At 39.9% G+C, this 21,721-nt stretch overlaps 2 protein-coding genes across 5 annotated transcripts in view; both read left to right on the top strand.

Moving 5' to 3' along the window:
* Positions 1-155: 155 nt before the first annotated feature.
* Positions 156-17,609, top strand: DDX46 (DEAD-box helicase 46). Of its 4 annotated transcripts, none has more exons than XM_027682314.1 (24): positions 156-218; positions 1,112-1,297; positions 1,633-1,773; positions 2,642-2,759; positions 2,926-3,091; positions 3,395-3,546; positions 3,847-3,960; positions 4,156-4,321; positions 4,682-4,802; positions 5,158-5,333; positions 5,712-5,833; positions 6,640-6,718; positions 8,518-8,600; positions 9,453-9,617; positions 9,958-10,120; positions 10,962-11,155; positions 11,672-11,809; positions 12,448-12,597; positions 13,225-13,422; positions 13,999-14,217; positions 14,758-14,902; positions 15,550-15,623; positions 16,060-16,138; positions 17,061-17,609. In XM_027682314.1, the coding sequence occupies exons 1-23, from the start codon at positions 202-204 to the stop codon at positions 16,105-16,107; spliced, it is 3,135 nt and encodes a 1,044-aa protein (XP_027538115.1). In that variant the 5' UTR covers positions 156-201; the 3' UTR covers positions 16,108-16,138; positions 17,061-17,609. The 4 variants fall into 4 exon arrangements, with proteins under 4 accessions (XP_027538115.1, XP_027538113.1, XP_027538114.1 ...); XM_027682312.1 differs by lacking the exon at positions 17,061-17,609 and adding an exon at positions 16,228-17,052 and having other exon boundaries at positions 16,060-16,137; XM_027682313.1 differs by lacking the exon at positions 17,061-17,609 and adding an exon at positions 16,244-17,052.
* The window catches only part of CUNH5orf24 (chromosome unknown C5orf24 homolog), a 22,861-nt gene continuing 17,257 nt past the window's right edge, over positions 16,118-21,721 (top strand). The window contains exon 1 of the mRNA XM_027682317.1: positions 16,118-16,138. The gene's annotated coding sequence lies outside the window, so the exon portion shown is untranslated. The remainder of the gene's footprint in view (positions 16,139-21,721) is intronic.

The following is a 21,721-nucleotide window of genomic DNA, read 5'->3' as shown; positions in this document are numbered from 1 at the left end:
TCCATAATTCTATTTACAGTGCCTTTCCCGGCCGGTTGTTTCCTCCCGGAGCCGCTCTCCCCGCTCCGGCTCTGTCCCGCTGTCTCTGCGCCCTCCGGCCGCAGGGGCGCTGCCGGGGCCGGGCGGAAGGGGCGGTGCTGCCCGCGGGCGGGGCCGGGCGGCGCGGGATGGCGGCCGCCGTGTAGCGGGAGCGCCGCCGCCATGGGCCGCGAGTCCAGGTGAGGGAGCGGGGGGGCGGCATCGCGGGCTGTGCCCCCGCCCCGGGAGCGCGGCTGGCCCGGGGAGGGCGGCGCGGGGACGGGCGCGGAGCGGGACAAAGGCGGCGCGGGCGCTGAGGGCGCCGCGGCGGGGCCGGGCCGGGCCGGGCGCCGGTCTGAGGGCAGCGCCGGGGCCGCGGCGCTCCGGGACGGGTCTGAGGGTCCGCGGGGACGGCGCTGGGTGGGCCCGAGCTCCCCTCGCGGCCTTCGCGGGCTTGCTCTAAAGAGGCGTAATTGGCCACGTAGCGGTTCGACCGTGGGTTAGGCGTTTTCCTTGTGCTTCTTGAGTTTCTGCAGGGTCACGTACGTTTTGCCCGGTCGCAGCCGGTATAAACACCTGGTTGGCGCTGTGGGCAGCCCGGCAGTGATGTGACTGTGCTCCGGCTGGTCTGGAGCTGCTCACACCGCTCGGGCTTTGCACTGACCCCACAGCGTGCCGGTGCTGTCGGGCACGTCTCTGTTTCCCAGTTTAATCAAACCATCGGATTTTAACACCAGAGCTGCCACAGCAGCCCCCACACGCCGGTCGCCAGTGCCCTGTCACAGCCCCCAGACCCTTAACGGGGGTTTTCACCGACAGAGGCAGTTGAGTTAAAATTTTACCAACCAGCTTGAACTCAAATTAGTGATTCAGTGCAGAGCTGGGCACTCCCAGGGATCCATCTAATTAGCTCCAAATGAGCTGGGGCAGCAGTGGGTGGGACAGGACTCTGTTACAAATGTTTAGAAATTTAAAAACTCTGAGAAATTAAGATAATTTATTTTTTTTTGCTTGTTCACCTAAATATGATCAATATCCTTTAAGTGCAACCGGTTTTTGTGCTGACGTTCATCTCTGTGAATTTGTGTCTCAGGCATTATCGGAAGCGCTCCGCGTCCCGTGGGCGCTCCGGGAGCCGCTCCAGGAGTCGTTCCCCGTCGGACAAAAGGGGCAAACGTGAGGACAGGCGCTCCAGGAGCAGGGATCGGGATCGCAGGCGGGAGAGGTCCCGCAGCAGGGACAAGAGAAGGTCCCGGTCGCGGGACAGAAAGCGCCAAAGGTAGGACGTGAGTTCCAGTTGAAGTAGATCAAAGTGCCTGGTGCCTGTCAGCTGGATGTTAATGTTCTTCCCTCTCATCAGTCACTTTGCTGATGGTTGTATAGATTTCACTGTGCTCAAGGCTTTTTGCTTATTAAATCCTTTCTAGCTGCTGGTGCCAGAGTCTGTAAGTTCTTAGTGGTCTTGATGATTGGTGAATTCCTTTTACAGCCTGTTCCTCAATATGGACATGGACATGGAATTATGGACATGAGCAGAGGGATGGTGTAAACAGAATAAAACTAAAGTCATATTGTGATCACAGGGTAAATAAATCCAATTTTGTTCCATGTCAGACGCTCAAGGAGCAGAGAAAGGGAACGGAGCCGAGAGAGAAGACGCTCCCGGAGCCGGGAGAGGAGGCGCTCGAGGAGCAGGAGCAGAGGGAGACGGTCTCGATCCTCCAGTCCAAGCAAGAACAGGAAAACAGAGAACAGGTATTCTTGTGTTCTTGACTTTAGAAGTGTGTGAAAACTGCAGGTTTGGTTCCTTTCAATGTATGTTAATGGAGTCTTCAGACATAATTGTGGGCAGTGTTATAATTGTACTCTGCTGTAAAATGAGTGGGAGCAGTCTGTATACAGAATAAGCAGGTTGGTGGTACTCTAGAAATAGTGAGAAGCTGGAATCACAAAGCCTTTTGGAGTAAGTGTGTGTTCTGTATTAGAATAACCCAAAGAAAAAGGTGTAAAGAGGTTTAATTGGCTAAAGTGAGTTTTACATTTATTGTCGTAAGTTGGCACATATTTGGTTTAGATGGATTTTTCTCTTTTAAATTGGAAGCAAGTAAGGGTAATAAAAGCTGTGATAAGTGGGTTTTGTATTCACTGCGAGTCTGCATGTTACATTTGTGTTAAATAAGTAGCTTTTCCCAGGGAGAGGTGTTTTGGTACCATATGCTCAGGGGAGTGTTCACACTTTCATGGCAAGATGCCAGATCACTTTACCTTTCTCTAGAAATTCCATAATTTTAGTGTCTCCTTTCTAAATGCTGACTTCAAGGAGGTGTAAAATAAACTGCAGAACCACTCACGTATCAGTTGTAAGTGTTCTGGAAATGAAGTTTGTGAAATGAGAAGAACAGAGCCAAAGCACATAAATAGCAATGGATTCTACATTTCTGGTAGTTAGAGGAAATAGTTCCATGACATGGAAAGATTGTCTGGGAAGCAGTGTGTTTTGTGAGGTGTTTGAAAACATAAACCTGTACTGGTTGTTCACATTTCTGTTTCTGTCCAGCACATGTGTATCCTCCCCCTGAGAAAAGCTGTAAGTTTCTAAGAAACCTCTGATCTTACCTTTCAGATCAAGATCTAAAGAAAAGACAGAAGGAGTAGAAGTTTCCAAAGAAAAGAAAAAAGACAAAGATGACAAGGAAGAAGAGAAGGATAAAGATGCTACCACAAATGCCGTGGCCACTGAGGTAGAGACTTTTAACACAAGTTTAAAAGATAAAGAATTTAAACCAGGGAGTTTGTGGATGTCCAGTCTTCTACAGCATGCTCATGCAATGATTATATTTGTTTGAAGAAGCATAGACTAAAGTCAGTGGCCATTAATTTTCACTGTTTGGTTGGTTTTTATCATAGAATTTTGATCAGAACAAACTTGAAGAAGAAATGAGAAAACGAAAGGAAAGAGTGGAGAAATGGAGGGAAGAACAACGCAAGAAGGCAATGGAAAACATAGGAGAGCTGAAAAAAGAAATTGAAGAGATGAAGCAGGGGAAAAAATGGAGTTTAGAAGATGATGATGGTATTTTAACCTTTTATATGTAACAGAATACTTTTATTCCTAATAATATTTTTATTACATTATCTTTAAAGCATTAAATTATTCTTCAGAATGTAAACTATAAAATAACAAAGCCTAAATCTGGTCATGGCTTCAAATGGTTTAAGATACATTTTTGATTAAACAACTGGAGAGATTTGTATGAGGAAAAATTAGATAGTAATAACACTGAACTGTAATTATTTGGGTAGACGAATAATTTGGCACATTTGAGCACTGTTGTGTTTCCCTGCCTTTTATCTTCATCTTTCTTGCTCATATCAGATGATGAAGAGGAAACTGCAGAAGGAGAAAAAGAAGGCAATGAGGTTGAAGATGAGGAGTTAGATCCTTTGGATGCTTATATGGAAGAAGTAAAAGAAGAGGTCAAAAAGTTCAATATGAGAAGTGTAAAAGGTGGAGGTGGGAGTGAAAAGGTAAAATCACCAGTTGAGATTTCTAAGTTTTAAAAGATAACTTTGTGTTTTAATAGCAAAATGGGGGGAAATGCAAAAAAACCTGAAGTTAGATGCACTTAAAGCCTGTTTGCCTTAAATTTAATTTCCTGGTGTTTTTATGAAGCCGTTTTCTCAAGCATTATTCTGATAAAATTTCACTGAGGGAAGTGGGAAAAAAGCTCAGCATAATGCCTTCAGAAGTACAAATATTCTGTATATTTTATTGAGTATGTTTTTTGTTTTATATAAAATGTAGTAACTTTCTTAACTGTTTCATAGAAGTCTGGACCAACTGTTACCAAGGTGGTAACCGTGGTGACAACCAAAAAGGCAGCTGCAGAGTCAGAAAAGAAGAAAGGGGAGCTCATGGAGAATGACCAAGATGCAATGGAGGTAATGGAAATGTCTTGTATTTCTACTGTGAAAACACAACGTGCCTCTCCTTTGCTTCCTGAGGTTGTGTGTGGGCCTGAAGGGTTGTTAAGGGTGTCTAACACAGTGAGGAGTACCTGTTTCTAAATAAAGTTCATGTGTAAATGAAAAACCATTCCATCATTCTGATGCACCCACAAATGGTGATCTCCACAGTATTCCTCAGAGGAGGAGGAGGTTGATCTTCAGACTGCCCTGACTGGCTATCAGACCAAGCAGAGAAAGCTGCTGGAACCAGTGGATCATGGAAAGATAGAATATGAACCTTTCAGGAAAAACTTCTACGTTGAAGTACCAGAACTGGCGAAAATGACTCCAGAAGGTAAAGACAAATACAACCAGCACACCGTGGGTACTGTTAAAGAAAAGAATGGTGGATTTCAAAGGAACAGCAGATGGGTTTGGAATATAAAGAACATTTGAAACAACTTAGTATAGAAAAATGTTGAATCAGTTGCATCACTATTGTTGATACTTATAATTATTGATGAGGCTTTGATTGGAGGAAAATTTACGTGAGTGCTTTCCACCTACCTCCTGTGTTTACATGTAACAAGCAAAAACCTTTTTCTGGTGGTGATAAAATTAGTATTTCATGTTAAGGGATAAAGCAAGAATTTTTTAATCAAGGTAGTAGAGAAGTGTCAGGTTTGACTCTGTTGTAATGCAAACTCTCTTTCAGAGGTGAATGTGTACAGGCTGGAGTTGGAGGGAATTACAGTCAAGGGAAAAGGCTGCCCCAAACCAATAAAAACCTGGGTACAGTGTGGTATTTCCATGAAGATTCTCACTGCCCTCAAAAAGTAAGCAAGCACTTTATGAACTATATTATGCTTGGTTTTGCTCACTGTGTTCTACGTTCATGAGAAAAACCTTTTTCTTTGTTGCATAATGCCACATGTCCATGTTTGTAGATGTTACATATATAGTCATCAGAGTGTTTATCACTCACTGTTGAGTTATTGTTATTAACTGTTCTCTGCCATTTGTATCATGGTTTTGCTGCTCGTTTTAATTGGTATTTTTTAAATGGCTCTGATATGTATATATATTATATATAAATGCGAATATGCAAAAAAATTTTGCATGACTTGGTGATTCACATCTGTCAAATCCTATTTTGCTCTTTAAATATCTTTTTTTTTCCCTTTCTTTAAGACATGGCTATGAAAAGCCCACTCCCATTCAGACCCAGGCTATCCCAGCAATCATGAATGGACGGGATTTGATTGGCATTGCTAAAACAGGAAGTGGAAAAACCATTGCATTTCTGTTGCCCATGTTCAGACACATTATGGATCAGAGAGCATTAGAAGAAGGAGAAGGTCCCATAGGTACAAAGATTTTATTTTCAAAGTCACTATTTAAATGAATACATCTTCAAGTACATGCTTTAGGTGGTCTTCAGTTCTTCTCTTGGTTATAGGGAGAAGTGCTTACTACTGTCCATTAATTATTGTCTTTTTTTTAGTTAATGCTGTCTCTTGTTGTTTCAAGAGCACTCCCGTGTCCATGTGAGACCTTACTTTGATTTTGGCACTTGGACCAGATTTCCACCCCATTCTCTTATTGTCTTATCTTTTTCTTGAAATTACATTCTTAAAAATAGGAAGTAAATTGCTGTAAACATCATCACAAAAGATAAATTTTTATTGTGTAAATTACAACAGCACCTGTGTTACAGTGTGTGATGGAAGTGCTTTGCTTTTCAGCTGTCATTATGACACCTACTCGTGAGTTGGCTTTGCAGATTACCAAGGAGTGCAAGAAGTTCTCAAAGACACTTGGGCTTCGAGTTGTCTGTGTTTATGGAGGAACAGGAATCAGTGAACAGGTGCACAAAACACATACCTTCCTTGTCAAAGAATTCTTGGACTTTATTAGTTAATGTTACTTTTGCAGTGAATTTAGTTCTTTTCTCTTTCCCATAAGTCCAGGACATTTGCAGCCTTCATTATGGACTTTCTCTGTGGCAATGGTAGTAATGCAAAAACTTAAGCATTTTCAAGTAACTTAGCCTTAAACATACTGATTTTGAAAATTCAATCAATTTTGAATTCAATCAATTCAATTTTGAAAATACAATCCTTAAAAGTTTCAGACTGTTTCTTTTCATGTATATATTGAGCATGGCAGTAACTAAACATTTAGTGGGATGTGATAGTTTGAAAGGGAAGCTATATTTTTAAGAGTTCCCCTCAAGATAACAAAAGCCAGGAAATGGTAACTTTGGTTTATTGCATTATCAAATGCTGCATGTTAGAGTAATTTAGATATTAATTTCAAGGGTTTCCACACCCCCACCCCACCCACCTGCTTATGGAAACAAGAGGAGTGTCCATCTGTGATGGAACATGGTGTATTTAGTATCATTTGTCCCTGCTAGAACACATAACATTTCTTACAGGCTCTTAACTGTATAGAAATTATATCCTCATTATAACTCCTTCAGGTGGTAACTTAGGTTGTCAGAGGTGACTCTTCTGGGAAGCCAAGTTTTCCAAAGACTTAAAGAAATTGCTGAGTAAAATCTTTATTACAGAATTAGTTGTTTTCTTTTTTATAAGGTGATACATGTTTAAAAAAAACAAATCACAAAGCAAAAAATTAATTAGTTTGTTTACTGTGTTTTAAAATCAGATAGCTGAACTCAAAAGAGGTGCTGAAATTATTGTTTGCACACCTGGACGTATGATTGACATGTTAGCAGCTAACAATGGTGAGTAGAAAACCTTTTCCTATGGAGAATTTTTTGTATTTGTTGTGTAATTCTTACAAATTCAAAAGATCATGTATTTTGATAAATGGTCTTATGGAATTTTCTTATATCTCTTCAGGCTGCACTATCTAGCTATTGACAATATATAGCACTAATAATAGGTTTAAGCATATATTGGTTTGACTCTTTTTGGGAGGACAGGAAATAACTACATTCTTGGAGAGTTTCTGAGAATGTTTATCATTGCTAAACTTAAAATGTGCTGGTCCAAATTTTTTAACTCTTGAGTCCCTTAGGTAAAGGTTATATAACAGTTGGTTATTTTGTCTGCCCGTTGATCTGTTATTGTGTTAGTGTAGCTCAGCAGTTTCCCACTTTTACATAAGAGCATCTGACTCTGCCTTTATCTGTTGGTTTTAAAAACCAGAGAAGCCCTCCCTAAATACCTGCTCAAAAGTAAGAGAACTGCCCTTATATCAGATATTCAGATTTATTAAACTGAGCCACTGCAGCTTTAAGAGGTTTTGTCCTAGTGTAACCATTGCATGCTTATTAGATAAAGTTTTATTATTAAATTATTCCACATCAAAACCTCTACTAAACTGTTGACATTATTTAACTTCTGTGGAAAAAGTACCTTCAAGACATATAGAACTGGGCTTCCAAGACTTAAATCGTCAAAGGTAGGTACATTAATGCTGTTCCCAAGTAATTTTACCAAGTTATTATTTGGGGATGAAAGTGTTAAGATGTTAAATAGATATGTAGATTTTAAGAAATATTTATTTTGTTCCCTAAGTATGAATTCCATATCCTAAAAAACGCAGCGCTAAATGTCTTTAAAATAATTTGAGGATTCAGCTACAATTTGCTGAAGCTGAGAGGACCAAATTCTACTGTAGTTTGATAGGCACAAATCTGAGTGATAGTTGTGGAAAATGTGACAAATCTGTTCCATTCTGAGAGCATTTGACAGTGTCACTCCACAGTGTGTGGAACTAAATGCATTTATATCATTTGAGAGTAGAATTCTTAAATCCTTGAGTTAAATCCTTCTCATGAAAGGGAATCTCTTAGCTGTTTGTTTGGGAAGGGTGCTAATTATCCTGTCCATCATAATTTCAAAATGTCCACCGATCCACAACTTATTGTATTTCCAGCTGTCCCAGAGTTTGGGGTGGTTCTTGATTTTAAATTCAGTAGTGTTACTGGGTAGGTTTTACTCTTTATATATTCATTTTGAAAGAACTGCTTACTCTGTTTTATGCATATTATTAGCAGTGATCTAGAACTAGTATGCTTATCCTCAAATAGTTACTCCTAGCTCCAAGGAAGCATTACAGATTGTGTATAAAGGAGTTTTCTGAGGCTGCAGCAGTTAGCACTGGGCTTTGCCTTCCACACATGCGCTGTAATCTCTAATATGTTCTTTTCTAGGTGCCGCTGTCAGATACTGGCTGATGTGGCTCCTTGCTTCAGCTCAGTCTTAGTTTTATGATGTGTTTTGGCGAGGGCAGTTTTCTGAATTTTACAGGTTCTTCTGGCCCTATGATGGTATGCAAGAGAAGAGTTTGAGAAAATAAAAGGGCCTTGTGCATACTTACCCATTTGCCAGAATGTATGTGTGATTAAAGTGTGAACATTTAAAATTCACGTTTAGTGAATTTTTTAAAAAATTAATTAATGTCTGTGTTAGAAGATAGCGAGACTATGTAACATTTAAAAAAAAAATATTCCTGAGGGAAACTAGATTTCCATTTGATTTTGTTTCCCATGTGTTTTTTCCTCTCCTTTCACAGGTCGGGTCACAAACCTCCGTAGAGTCACGTACGTTGTGCTTGATGAAGCAGACAGAATGTTTGACATGGGCTTTGAGCCTCAGGTAACTCAGGACATGAGTGATGTTGCCACAAGATGCTCTTTTCCACTTGAAGGATTTTGCAATGCTGCATTGTTCTTACACTGCCAATAGGTGTTCAAAAAGATGTGCTGCACATGGACAGCAGTTTAAACTGACTCTACTATTTCTATTATACTCACATCTATTATCCCATTACTGTAATATCACATATTATCCTCACATCTAGAAGGTGTCCCTGCCCAAGGCAGAGTTGGAACTGGATGATCCCTTCCAACCCAAACTGTTCTGTGATACGATGTTTTGCTTTCAATAAGCTCTTGTATAGCTTAGATTTTTCTGTAGTATACAGGGTTTTTTTACATCCATGTTTCTAATACTTGTGGCCATGTTGTAGCCCTGTGTAATCCCTTGATACAGGTGTTGTGTTAACACTTAAAAAGTCTTTGGTGTCTCTTGGCAATGTTGTGCAAGAGACAGGAACAAAATATTGGAAATGCTGATGAGAAATCACTTGCTGGGAGCTTTGGACATCCTGGGCTCTTTCAGTTGCCATAGGCTATACTGTTCTTCAAAAGTGGGAACAGCCCTTTACTTCTCTCTTGAGCTGTAGGGTTTCTTCTCTCTTGAGCTGCATTCCCTAAGATTCCTGCTGGGCTGTTGGCAGGTTGCGTGTTGCCACCCAACTTCCTTTTGAATCCAGCAAGTTTTGCCTGTCTTCCAATGCCAGCAGCTCAATCCCAAGAGGAAATCTGTAAAGGCTGCTTTGTAGTCTGTGTAGTGCAGATACCACCTAACCTTGAAGCTGAGAGCTCTGTGTGTGTGAAGTTCAATTCCAGCACTTGGATACTGACAGGGAATGTTCTCCTCACACAGGTTATGCGCATTGTAGACAACGTCAGGCCTGACCGTCAGACTGTCATGTTCTCTGCTACTTTTCCCAGAGCTATGGAGGCCCTGGCTCGGAGGATCCTCAGTAAACCCATTGAGGTGCAGGTTGGAGGCAGGAGTGTTGTCTGTTCCGATGTGGAGCAGCACGTTGTGAGTATCACACACCTGCCTTGCTTGCCTTCTCCTTTGCTTGTTCCCAGCAATATTGAATATAAACCAATATACCCACAGGGTTTTCATTTTATGAAGTTTAGTGATCTCATTAAACATGAAGTCAGGTTAACACCCTAATGTGCAAATACAATGTGATCACTTTTTTGGTAAACTTGATTTATATAGCACTAAAAAGCAGTTTTGCCACTAACTGTGGAAACAGCCTGAAAAGATCATCTCCTGTTCTGGTTTTTATTTTTATGCACCCTTAATGTGTTTAATGACACCAGATATAATTTATACTCTTTCTCCTTTACTTTTATATTTCTTTTTCCAGATTGTCATAGAAGAGGAGAACAAGTTTCTGAAGTTGCTGGAGCTGCTGGGACACTATCAGGAGAAAGGCTCCGTTATCATATTCGTAGATAAACAAGAACACGCTGATGGGTTGTTGAAAGATTTAATGAGAGCCTCTTACCCTTGCTTGTCTCTTCATGGAGGTAATCTGCAAACTTAAGGATTTATATTTGCTGCTCCAAACTAAAATGTTGGTATTCAGGAGTCAAAAATTACTTAGGTCCTGTGTAATACCACTTACTATTTCTTCCTAAGCAGGTTTTGCTTTGTAATTGGGGAGGATAATTGTCTCTTAATTTGAAATAAGACATGATAGTTTTCTGTAATTACAATTCATTGCTCCCTGTGAGATGTCATCAGATGCCAAATCTTGTGTCTGTGCAACAGGACTATTACTGAGAGTTTACACCTCTCAGGGAATATTGCTGAATGCCATTGGGGAGTATTGTATGAAATTTTTATTTGAGATTCACAGTAATAGCAGCTGTTGCTTTACTTTTCTGCTATCAAATAGTAATACAACAGAAGTAGCAAGAGGAGAAAAATCTCATTAGAATATTGTCCATCCCAGAGCATCTTAAAACTTTCTATGTATAATGCTCTAAAAAAGTGCAATAACAGTAAGTACAAAGAGGGAAAAATATTCCTGTTCTTCTGAGATTTCTGTTGCCTTTAGAGATCAAAGCCTCCAGATGAGGTCTCAACTAAATATAAGTCATCAAATAGAAAATCATATCAGAAAAACCTTTTGAGTTTTCTGGTAAGGGGAAAACATCTTTTGGCAGTTGAAAAATGAAAAGTTTTCTTATTCTGGTTAATAGATATTTATTATTCTGGCTTATGCATTTTGCCTGTGAATGTGTTGAAATTTTATTTGCTTATGCTTCTGGTTGTTACAAGTTGGAGGGTGTTTTGACCCGTGTATAAATTCTTTTGGCTTCAAGCAGAGCTTTATAATCAGCTGGTTTGTCTGGTTTCTGGCAGGCATTGATCAGTATGACAGGGACAGCATCATCAATGATTTCAAGAATGGAACCTGCAAACTTCTGGTGGCCACATCTGTCGCAGCAAGAGGTTTGGATGTTAAACAGCTGATGCTGGTGGTCAACTACAGCTGCCCCAACCATTATGAGGATTATGTGCACCGAGCAGGGCGCACCGGACGGGCTGGCAATAAAGTAGGTATTACAGGGGTCTGGTTTGGTTAGTACTGACATTTTTCCCTTCTTTATTGCTTGATCAAGTTGTTCCCAAAGGATAGTTATTGGTGGAAAGAGTGTTTTCCTTTAATTATATTCTGAATTTTAGCACTGTGAAAGTTGGAACTTCACATGTTCTGATGTGTGAGTGTTCTTTTAAATCCCATTTGTGGCTGAAACTTTGGATTTTTTCACTGTTGGAAATGTTCCCTACTGAATTGATAGGATTTTCATTTTTCAAGCTTTTAACCATGACAAAATTGATTGAAAGGAAAGATTTCAGCATCTACCATCTTTGGGTGTTACCTCTGTATCAGCTCCCTGGGAAATCATATTATTCATTCTACATTTCCACTAAAAAAAGTTACTACTGACTGTCATGGTTACTTTCACTGACCAGAACAACAGCATCTGTGCAAGGGTGCTTCAATAAATTTAGAGATAAAGTGTCTTTAGAGCTTTTTCTTAATTGTCTTTTAAATTAACATTGACCAGGGCTATGCATACACATTCATTACTGAGGATCAGGCACGGTATGCTGGTGATATCATTAAGGCTTTGGAATTGTCTGGGAATCCAATTCCTCCTGATTTGGAGAAGCTCTGGGCTGACTTCAAAGACCAGCAGAAGGCTGTGAGTAATTCTTTATTCTGCAGTGGGCTTTGGGCTGGGTTTAATGTGTGTTTTATGCACGTGGGTCCAGTTGACCAGGGTACAAAGATGGGTCATCTCACTGGCTTCCCTGGGGACACGGGTGTGCTTGGCTCAGTGTGTGAGTGTCTTCAAGACTGGAGTCTTGAGTATCATTTACAGGACTGAGAATTTAAATATTGTCACCTGGTGTGTGATAGAGAAACACCTACGGTGTAAGGGGCACTTGGGCTTTTATACATACAAGATAATGAAGCTCTTTCACAGAATTTGTGTGATTATTTCTAGAGCTCTCACCATCAGAGGATCTTCCTCATGCTGTGAAGAGCAACTTTGGAAATTTCTGATTTAAAAACTGGAGGGTTTTTTTTTACTGCATTTGAAAAGCATTTAAAATGTATATTTACAGAAAATCCCAATAGGGTATTGTCTCTGTCTGCTGAATTAATGTCATTTTTTATTACACTTCAGTGTAAAATGCAGTTTTTAAATTCGAAGAGATTTTTGAATGTCTTAGGATTTGCTTTTTAAAAAACTTCAAAATTATTTGTATAATCTTATAACTATCACAACTGGGACTTTGAACTTCTGAGTATGAAAATACGTGTTTTTATTTTCAGGAGGGAAAGTTGATCAAAAAAAGCAGTGGATTCTCTGGCAAAGGCTTTAAATTTGATGAAACAGAACAAGCTTTGGCTAATGAAAGAAAGAAGCTACAAAAAGCAGCTCTTGGCCTGCAAGATTCAGATGATGAAGATACAGCTGTTGATGTAAGCACCTGGAAATAGGATTTAAGTTGCTTAAGGATTTTCAATGCATTTGGGTTTTTTCTCCAATAGATTACAGAACACATTTTGTTACTCTGTGACCTGTGGTACCAACTTTGTTAAATTCCATGGGTAGATCTGTATGTATTCTTTGATATAAAGAGATAGAGCTATGAAGATCAAGATCTTCAAAGTCTCTTTCCAACTTTTTGGTATTTTACTATGTGTAGTTATTTAAATGTCACATAAATTATTTTATTTGTGGTGATAATCTTGCATAAATGAAACAGAACAATTGTCCTCAATTGCAAACATTTTTTTCTGTGCAGTGTCTTAAAGACATTCATAGTAGCCTTTTCTATTTCTAAATCTTCTTAGATTCCTTTCTTAATGTTTGTTGGACACCTTTTTGTGACCTTACAAGTAAACACTGTGTTCAGACTTTTTCCTGATTATTAGATCATCTGTTCCTTTTGTTGAGTTGTAGTTTTGGACAGCATTCTGCCATTTATACAAGAATGATATCTTTAAAAGCATGTAAACTAAATGCCCCTTAATGTTTTCTTTCTTTAGGATGGTGGGATTATATAGTGGTAAATGCAGTGATCTAATAATTGTTATTTTCTTTAGATTGATGAACAAATCGAAAGCATGTTCAATTCAAAGAAAAGAGTAAAAGACATGGCAGCACCAGGAACTTCAAATGCTCCTACACCATCGGCTGGGAATGCAGAAAAATTGGAAATTGCTAAAAGATTGGCTTTGAGAATCAATGCCCAGAAGAATCTTGGGGCAGAGGCACAAGTAATGGTCCCCTTCCACTTCAAGGTCAGGCTCTTTACAGACCAGTTTTTTTTCCTTTTTTTAATAAAGGTTGTTCACTTCTTTGTTTTGTGGCTGCCATTTTATTTAGAGTGTCTGCACACTGGTAACATGCTGCTTTATTTATCTCATTTGTGCTGGGCTAACTCACTTATAGGATTTGTAAGGGAGCTAATATGATGATAAGACCTTGGTACAGAACTGTAAATGCTTTGTCTGCCCTGGCAAAGAGTTAGTTCATTACTGATAACACTACAAAATTAGGTTTGTCAGCTTTGGCAGAGCTGCAGAACATCTTCCTCTGCTGAAGCCTGTGAGATACAATCATTTAGATTGAGGTTAAAGGTTCGAGAACGTCCAAAGATATTTTAAGCTGAAGATACAAAGAATCTGTAAGATCTTTTCTATGCAGGTGTGTGGGGAGTTGTATAGAGGAAGGAAAGAAGAACAAGAGGAGTCTGGAGAGTGTATTTGTTATGTAGACAATTATATTGCATAGAGATCTTTAATGAAACCCTTGCTGGTTTATATAGAATTTTTTTTTGACTACCTGGTTCTCAACATGGACCTGTGTTTTTACAGGATGTGATGCAGCAGGCTACAAATGCCATCCTGAGAGGAGGGACAATTCAAGCTCCTACTGTGTCTGCCAAGACCATTGCAGAGCAACTGGCTGAAAAAATCAATGCCAAGCTCAATTATGTACCCATAGAGAAGCAGGAGGAAGAGAAACAGGATGGAGGACAAAATGAATCCTTTAAGAGATATGAAGAAGAATTGGAGATCAATGACTTCCCACAGGCAAGTAACCATTTTGCTGTAATCAAGTGTAAATGACCATTATTTAACAAAACCTCTCTTTGTAGCTTAAATATGATTGCACCAGTAAAATATTTTGTCTGTATTTCTGATCATACCTAATTGAAATTACTCCATTATCTGTGATTACTTCTCAGCTTGTGTATACACAGTGCTTTGGACTTATTCCAGAGAGTATCAGAAAAACAAGCATTCTTTATCAGGCAGAAGTCTTTTTACCCTCTGCCACTGACTTCTCTTGTATCCAAATCTCTGACACTGCCTGGTGTTTTTTGTAAAGGCTGTACTACTATGACTGATACAGCTCTTTGTTCTTTTTCAGTACTTGAGTATTTTTGCCATTCAGAATATTGCTGCTCTGACCTACCTCATCTGTTACTTTGAGGATTTATGTTTCACAGTATGGAGCACAAATTCCCTGTATTTATGTTTGAGGTCCTGCTCAGATTGGCAGAACTAAGGGATTGCCATGTTGTGTGGTGCCTTTCTCCTTGCTGATCCTGCCATATCCTTGCCTTGCAGACTGCCAGATGGAAAGTTACCTCCAAAGAAGCACTGCAGAGAATCAGTGAATATTCTGAAGCTGCTATTACAATCAGGGGAACTTACTTCCCTCCAGGCAAAGAACCCAAGGAAGGAGAAAGAAAGATTTATTTGGCTATAGAAAGTATGTATTCTTTTTATAAATGTTGCCAGTAAAGCTATCAGTCTGATTTTGAAATTAGACATGGAATCTCTGTAGTCAGTGTTTGGATGCTGAGTTACAGACCACTGTATTTATTTTGCAATTACTAAAAGACCACTTGTTTATCTTCCTGCACTTTGTCATATGATCTGTGGGGATCACAGAGATGCTTCTCCTCACCTGCCACAGAACAACAGCAAACATGTATGGAATCAGTTTGGAGGAGAGGGAAAGAGAAGGGTAAAAAAAAAATTGAATAAGCACAAAGAGGTCTGTGCCAGTGTGAAATAAGGAAGAAAATAGAATTCTGTGGGTTTAGGCTGTTAAAGGTTTAAGAAATTGCATCAACTACTACAAAAAAAACTTTGCAAATGTCATGATGTTTAAGTAGAATTTTTCTCAAAGAAACGTCTAATCCTGTGTATTTGTGGAAAGTGTCATTTATGACTTTTTTAAGTATGTCCCTTAAAACAGAACACAGTGGAGCTGTGGCAGACTAGAGTGCAATACTACAGTGCTTTTCAGCTGAGGATATTCAGCAAGTTTTGCTGTTCTTCTGAGAGGAGCCAGCAGTGTAGGCCTCCCATACAGAAAGTGTTAATGATTATAATACATATTTTTGTCTTCAGGTGCCAATGAACTGGCTGTACAGAAAGCAAAGGCAGAAATCACACGACTTATAAAGGAGGAGCTCATCAGATTGGTGAGTCAAATATCCAGAATGCCGAGGGAAAATGCCTTAATTTGTGCTTTTTAGGATTGACTTGTGCAAATGTTGGCACTCTGGGACTGGGACCTACAGATCTCAAACACCCCATTTCATTGAACAGCCTCAAAATCTGTGGCTCTGTTTAATCAGCCAGAACACGGCTGTTATCCAGCCAGCAGATGGAGATAACACATTGACAGAGCTTTTTGAATGAAGACCCCTCAAACAGTTGGGTCCCAAGAAATTTCCTAATTTCAGCACCTTCAGGCAGGGGAGAGGAGGATTATTCCCCTTGATTTAATATTTTACATGTGTTGAGAGATCTGTTTTGCTGTAGCTTTGCAGCACACCCAGCTGCTAATCTAGAATTTATTGCAATTCATTGTCCACTTGCACTTTTAACTATGATTATCCTCTCCTTTATTTGCAGCAAAATTCTTACCAACCCACCAACAAAGGAAGATACAAAGTTCTATGAGTATTTGGAGTTCTCTGTCTGTCAGCAGCTGGTGCGTGAAACTTTGTGGCTTCTGTTGTTTTTGCTGTTTACATTGCTTATTGTAAATTAAGAAATTTTTTGTTTTTTATTTTGTCCTGCGGACGTTTTTTAACAGAAAATTGATCCTTGCTGAAACATCTTAATTCTCTCCACTAAAGATATCAGTCTTAAAGCAGACCAGTTTGGGCAGAACGTGATTTAATTTAAAAGTGCATTTTATATACTTTTCATCAGAAGGAATATTAAATAAACAGATTTTAATTTTTATGACAGACAGTATACTGTTAAGTAAATTAAACAATGTTTGGGATTTGTGTTGGGAATTGTTAGATTGTACCTGCTTCATTTTGTTGGGATGGTTCACGCCATATCAATTTATACTGGAAAAATGATAAAACACCAAAATAAAGGCAGGATTTTTCTCCTGATCCATAGATCTCTCTGGCTGGTTCCACACACATTACTTCTCTGTACCAATGTCCCCCTAAGGTCAGAGAGTCTTGCAATGATTAGAGTAAAGAATCTTATGCAGAAATACTTGAGGTCTTGTTTTAAGATCTTCTTATCCCTCTCATGTCCCATTTTGTCTTTCTCATACATAATAAAATAACTCTCTGGGTTTTTTGTAAAGTGAAATGTTTTGTAGTATGACGGTAGTTTTCCTGTTTTTTTCTAAACATGAGAATTTTAGGATTTGATTTTTTTTTCTTCCTTCTGTGACATAAGAATGAAAGCCTGATTAAGTTTAAAAAGAAATTTGCAGGAAAAAGAGAGAAACCTCTTTTTTAATGAAATACAACTTTGTCGCTCTTTTATAGTGTTCTTATATATACGTTTAATGTGATTATTCCCCTGGGATTGTCATCTTTATTGCTGTTAGGACGTGGCTTCAAGTAAAAATGAATAATGATATTTATGAATGAATTCCACAGATATTGACTATCGTTGCAGTCAATAAGCTACTGGGACAGGCAAGACCTTTCTTTTTGAGGTCTCATCCCCATAAGCATTAGTATTTGTGATGGACAGTATTGTCTGGAGAAGGAGCAGTAGCAATTTGAATTGTCTCATTCTAGCAGCTGCAAGACTTTCAAGATGATGATTTTCAAAAAGGACTTTTGTAGAAAGCTTTTCTTAACTGACACACGGAGAAGAAATGTGTCATTTTAAACCAGCTGTGTATATACTGCTTTAACCCTGGTGAAGACAAATCATGCAACCTGCATCGTGGCTGTATAAATTCACAGCTTCTCTTTCCAGACTTCAGGTAATTCGAGTGACTCTTTCTGCCTGCATACAACTGTCTGTTACCCTGTCAGTGCACCTTATTTGCAATATAGGAAAGGAAAGGAATGATTATACCAGCTTTACAGTCTACATTTAGGATGAGAACACCCCTAATGTAGTACTTGCCAATATTAACACATGGAGTAGAGCAAGAGGAGCAGCACACACAGTAACACTTCTCAAAACTTAAAATACAAAGCTCAAACTAAAGCCCTGTAATGCCCTTTAAATACATCAGGTTTCCTTCCCTTAAGAACTGGGGTTTGATGTGTTTCATACCACTTGTTCTTTGAATTGTCTTAACTTTTAGACAGTGTCCCTTCCCAGAAGAGCGACAGATTTTGGTGTATTTAATGAAGAGCACTTGCAAGTTTGGACAGCCTGACATTTCCTTAAAAATCTTGTTTCAAAATGTTCATACATATATTGGTATCTCCTAAAAAAAGCATGGTGGAGACATTTTTGTTGGATTTCAGAGATGCAACGATGTATAATCTTTAACTTCCTGGGGTTTTTAAATGCAATGTCAATATTCTTATGTTTTTTAAATTCCAGCAAAAATAAAAAATAATTTCAATGTATATTTTTCAGAAACTGTCTTTCTGAATAGCTCCTCTGTTTTCTGCACTTGCACTGCTTGTGTGTTTTTTCCTCTGACAGACTGTTTGGAGTAGGGTGATGTGAGCAGCAGTTTGTGCTTTTGTTTTTCTTCTGGAAATGGGACAAAGCTCACACTCAGTTAAGAAAGTCACAGTGAAGGTCTTTGGATACATGAAAGCAGGAGCAAAATGCATGTAAGCCAGAGGAAAAGAAACTCTCAAATTAACAAATACACAGGGAAAAAATAGTGGAAACAAGATTAGAATAGAAGTTTGGAGGAGATACAACGAAGTGATGAAAAACGCTATATTTAGTTCTTCACAAGTGTGTCCATGGATATAGACGAGATCTTTGTAAACATCCCAGTTTGGCAGCTCTCCAGGGAATCTGCCCTGCTTGGCTTCCTGTTGCCAGTTGTGGGAAGAGCACAGGGATGCCCGTATTTGTTGTTGTTTTTTCTTTTCAAATACACATAAGCAGAGCTTGTTCTGTCGCCTGCCCCAGGTGATCTGCTGCCAGCTTTCAAGCTTGCTTTACGCTTTCAGTGTGTGAGTAAATAGTGGTATTTTGGGTGGATAAGTGATACAGGTATTTGGGACTGGGTCCTGAATGAGCTCTGGTTGCGTGTCACAGCAGTGTGAGAGGAGGGAGAGCGAGACCCCTGATCACAGCTCCTTCATCCACGTGCAAGAAGCCCACCAGGGATGCACACAGCAGTAATCCCCACCACACTGTGAAGGGTTAATTCCCTAGCCAGGAAAACAGGAGAGACTAAATCCAGTGTTTTGTGTGGGGGAGAAAATCCACAGCAAGATAAAAAGTGCCTGCAATTGCAATTCAGAATTTTATACTCCCTGAACTACCTGGTATGTTGTTGCCACCCTTTGTTTCATTAAACAGGCAGCTCAAGGCCTACTTTGCTGTTAAGTTTTATGCTATAAAAGTTGTGACCAAAATGTAATGAGTGTAGATCCCAAGCCAGGCATGTTCCGTAGCTTTTCCCTGTGCTGGCTGTGGGAGATTTTACTTGCACACTTAAAGCAGTGCAATCTATTTAAATGTGCATTTGGCTGCTAATTGAATAAAAGATTCAGAGGCTCAAAGTGCCATCTGTAGGGGCTTTTATGCCTCAAGTCTTCCGAGTGGAAGACAGAAAAAAATAAAGACTTTTTTTAAGCAAAGTTTTGCTGAAATTCTGCAATTGGAACAGCTGAATATAAAACAAACACCAAAGGCTGGATTGGGGATCTTCCTAAAATAAGAAAAAGAATGCTGGAGTAGAGGGAGCACTTTGGTATTTCAGTCCTTCAGGCTTGTGTACAGTTGTAAGAAGTGGTGGTTCCTTCAGCAAAACTATTGACAGGGTTAGAGGCAGGTACCTGTGTCTGTGAGGATGGAGACTTGCCAGAGTTAGTTTTTTGCTTTCTGCAGTGGGCATAACACTGTCAGTGGTTGTTGAACCCCACATTGATGAGAACCTAAACTCGCTGGAGAGGCAGTTCCTGGGGTGAACATGGTGTAAAACCAGCCCTTGGTGATGTAAAACCAGCCCTTGGTGGTGTAAAACCAGCCCTTTGCCAGCGAGTTCCCGCGAGGGTCTTGCACGGCCCCTCCGCTCCCCCGAGCCCTGTGCGCGTTCTGGCCTCCTCACGTGATGCCCCAGGAATGCACTTTCCTTTGATTATTTTTCTTGACCCAGATCTCTTCCAAATATGGTCTCAGCTTAAACAAGTTTGTGTTCCTAGAGCTCGGGAGTTTGCAGAATAAATCCTGGCTTCCAGCTCACTGTGCTGTATGGAGGAGAGGAGGCGGAGAGCAGCCTAAAAATGCGAAGATAAAAGGGGCACAGCTGGACTCAAATTTGTCCCAAAATGTACATTTTGTACAGTGTTTATACAATGCTAGGCAGGAAGATTTGTTTTCATAGTTTTAGCTACAGTGGAAACAATTGTTTTTAAATAAATGACCATTAGGCTGAGTGATTGCCACCCAAACGTTGCTTCTCTGAGACTTCTCATCTGAAACAGATTTAAATATTTTTCTTTAGTCAAACTGAGAGATACAAAATTGTCAAGCTGACCAACTAACATCTCAGAACTAAGTTGTTCTAGTGAGCTACGAAATTATTAATCACCTACTGTGGAGTGAGCATATGATTAAGTTATTTTATACTTTGGCCATTCTAAGTACGACGTTCATCATCACAAACGTTTCTCAGAGCAATAAATACCACTGGGCAACTGCTCTGAAAGAAACTACTGAGCAAGGAAAATATTACACTGCAAGTTAAGATTAAGGATTTTCATTAAAACCTACATTTCCTTTGCCTGTGTGAGTTAGCAAGGATACCAAAAAGGTATCAAACTGAACTGTTCTTCCTTGGCAGCAGCATTTCCAACAGGAGTTTAAACAGCAGAAAGATGAGCTTTGTAAATAAACTGAATCATTTGCTAAATTAAGCTAAATAAATGCTGCTTTTCCCTGCTGCTTTCTTATATTGCAAGTGAGGATTCCTGCATGTGTTAGGAAGCACTGGCAAAAATATGAAACATCATCTTGGCAGGATGTTTCACAGCAATTTTCGACCTGAATAACTCCAAGTACTGTAGAAATGGAATATCACAGTGTTGGAATACAGTAGTTGGCTCCCCAAACAACAGCAGGAGAGGAAAATAGTTAGAAAAAGAGAACTAGCCATTTGTAAAAGCTGCAGGTTCTTTTTTTATTGGTCTTTTTTTGCTTTTATTTTCTAGAACCTCATCTGAATAACACAGAACATCTTTCAGGCTCTCTCTTGTGTCAGTCATTTAAGGAGTGATACGTTCATTTAGACCCTGTGGTTTGAAGATGTGTTGTTGCTGTCTGTCAATGGCCCAAGGGTGCTAACAGAGGGCAGGAAGGCATAAGGATAAAAAAATGTGTTGGTTCCAGCCCTCCACAAAGCAGGCTGTCACGTTGTTTCACAAAAACTTGGCCTTGGGGACAAAAGGTTACATGGTGAAATGTGTTGGGCACTTAAAATTCCTGTTTCTATGGGATCTCTTGGGAAACAGTTGAAGTTGCCGTTCCCCGCTTGAAGGTATGAAGCCTCGTTTGTAGTGAAGTGCTGTTGCAGTACTGAACTCTTCAGAACATGGGGGAAACAGAGCAAAATATTTAACAACCAAAATTAGAAATATTTAATGTCCCACATTGTAAGATGCCAGGGGCTGATGGTCCGTGCTTGGACCCAACCCCTGCTGTGTTGGAAATGGTGCTGTTCTCACTGCAAAGTCAGCGGGGAAAGAGAACTAATTTAATACATTAATCTAATAGTCCTAAAGCTGAACTATTCCGTAATGGACTCTGTGTGCGGTGGAGGTGGTGGAGTCACCGTCCCAAGTGTCTAAGGAAAGACTGAACATGGCACTCCATGCCATGGTCTAGTTGACATGGTTGTGTTGGGTCATGGGTTGGACTCGATAATCTCAGATTGATTAGGCTGATTGCTTAGGTTGAATCTGATCGATTAGATTGACTCTGATTGACTTTTGGGACAGGAGACACCGCAGTCCTCTATCCAAACGACAGCAATGGAAGCACAGGTAATACCGCACCCACTTTTCCCGTGTTTAATTAATTACAGTGTTCAAAGCACACAGGACATTTATGTCTGCACCGGCCGGGCGAGACCGGCCCGGCCTCGCCTCCTCCCGCCCGCCCCACA

This window comes from Neopelma chrysocephalum, unplaced genomic scaffold (assembly GCF_003984885.1).
Source record: "Neopelma chrysocephalum unplaced genomic scaffold, ASM398488v2 Primary Assembly neopelma1_63, whole genome shotgun sequence".
NCBI lineage: Eukaryota > Metazoa > Chordata > Aves > Passeriformes > Pipridae > Neopelma > Neopelma chrysocephalum.
Note: the sequence above shows the minus strand (reverse complement) of the source record. Positions and strands in the feature narration are given on the sequence as shown.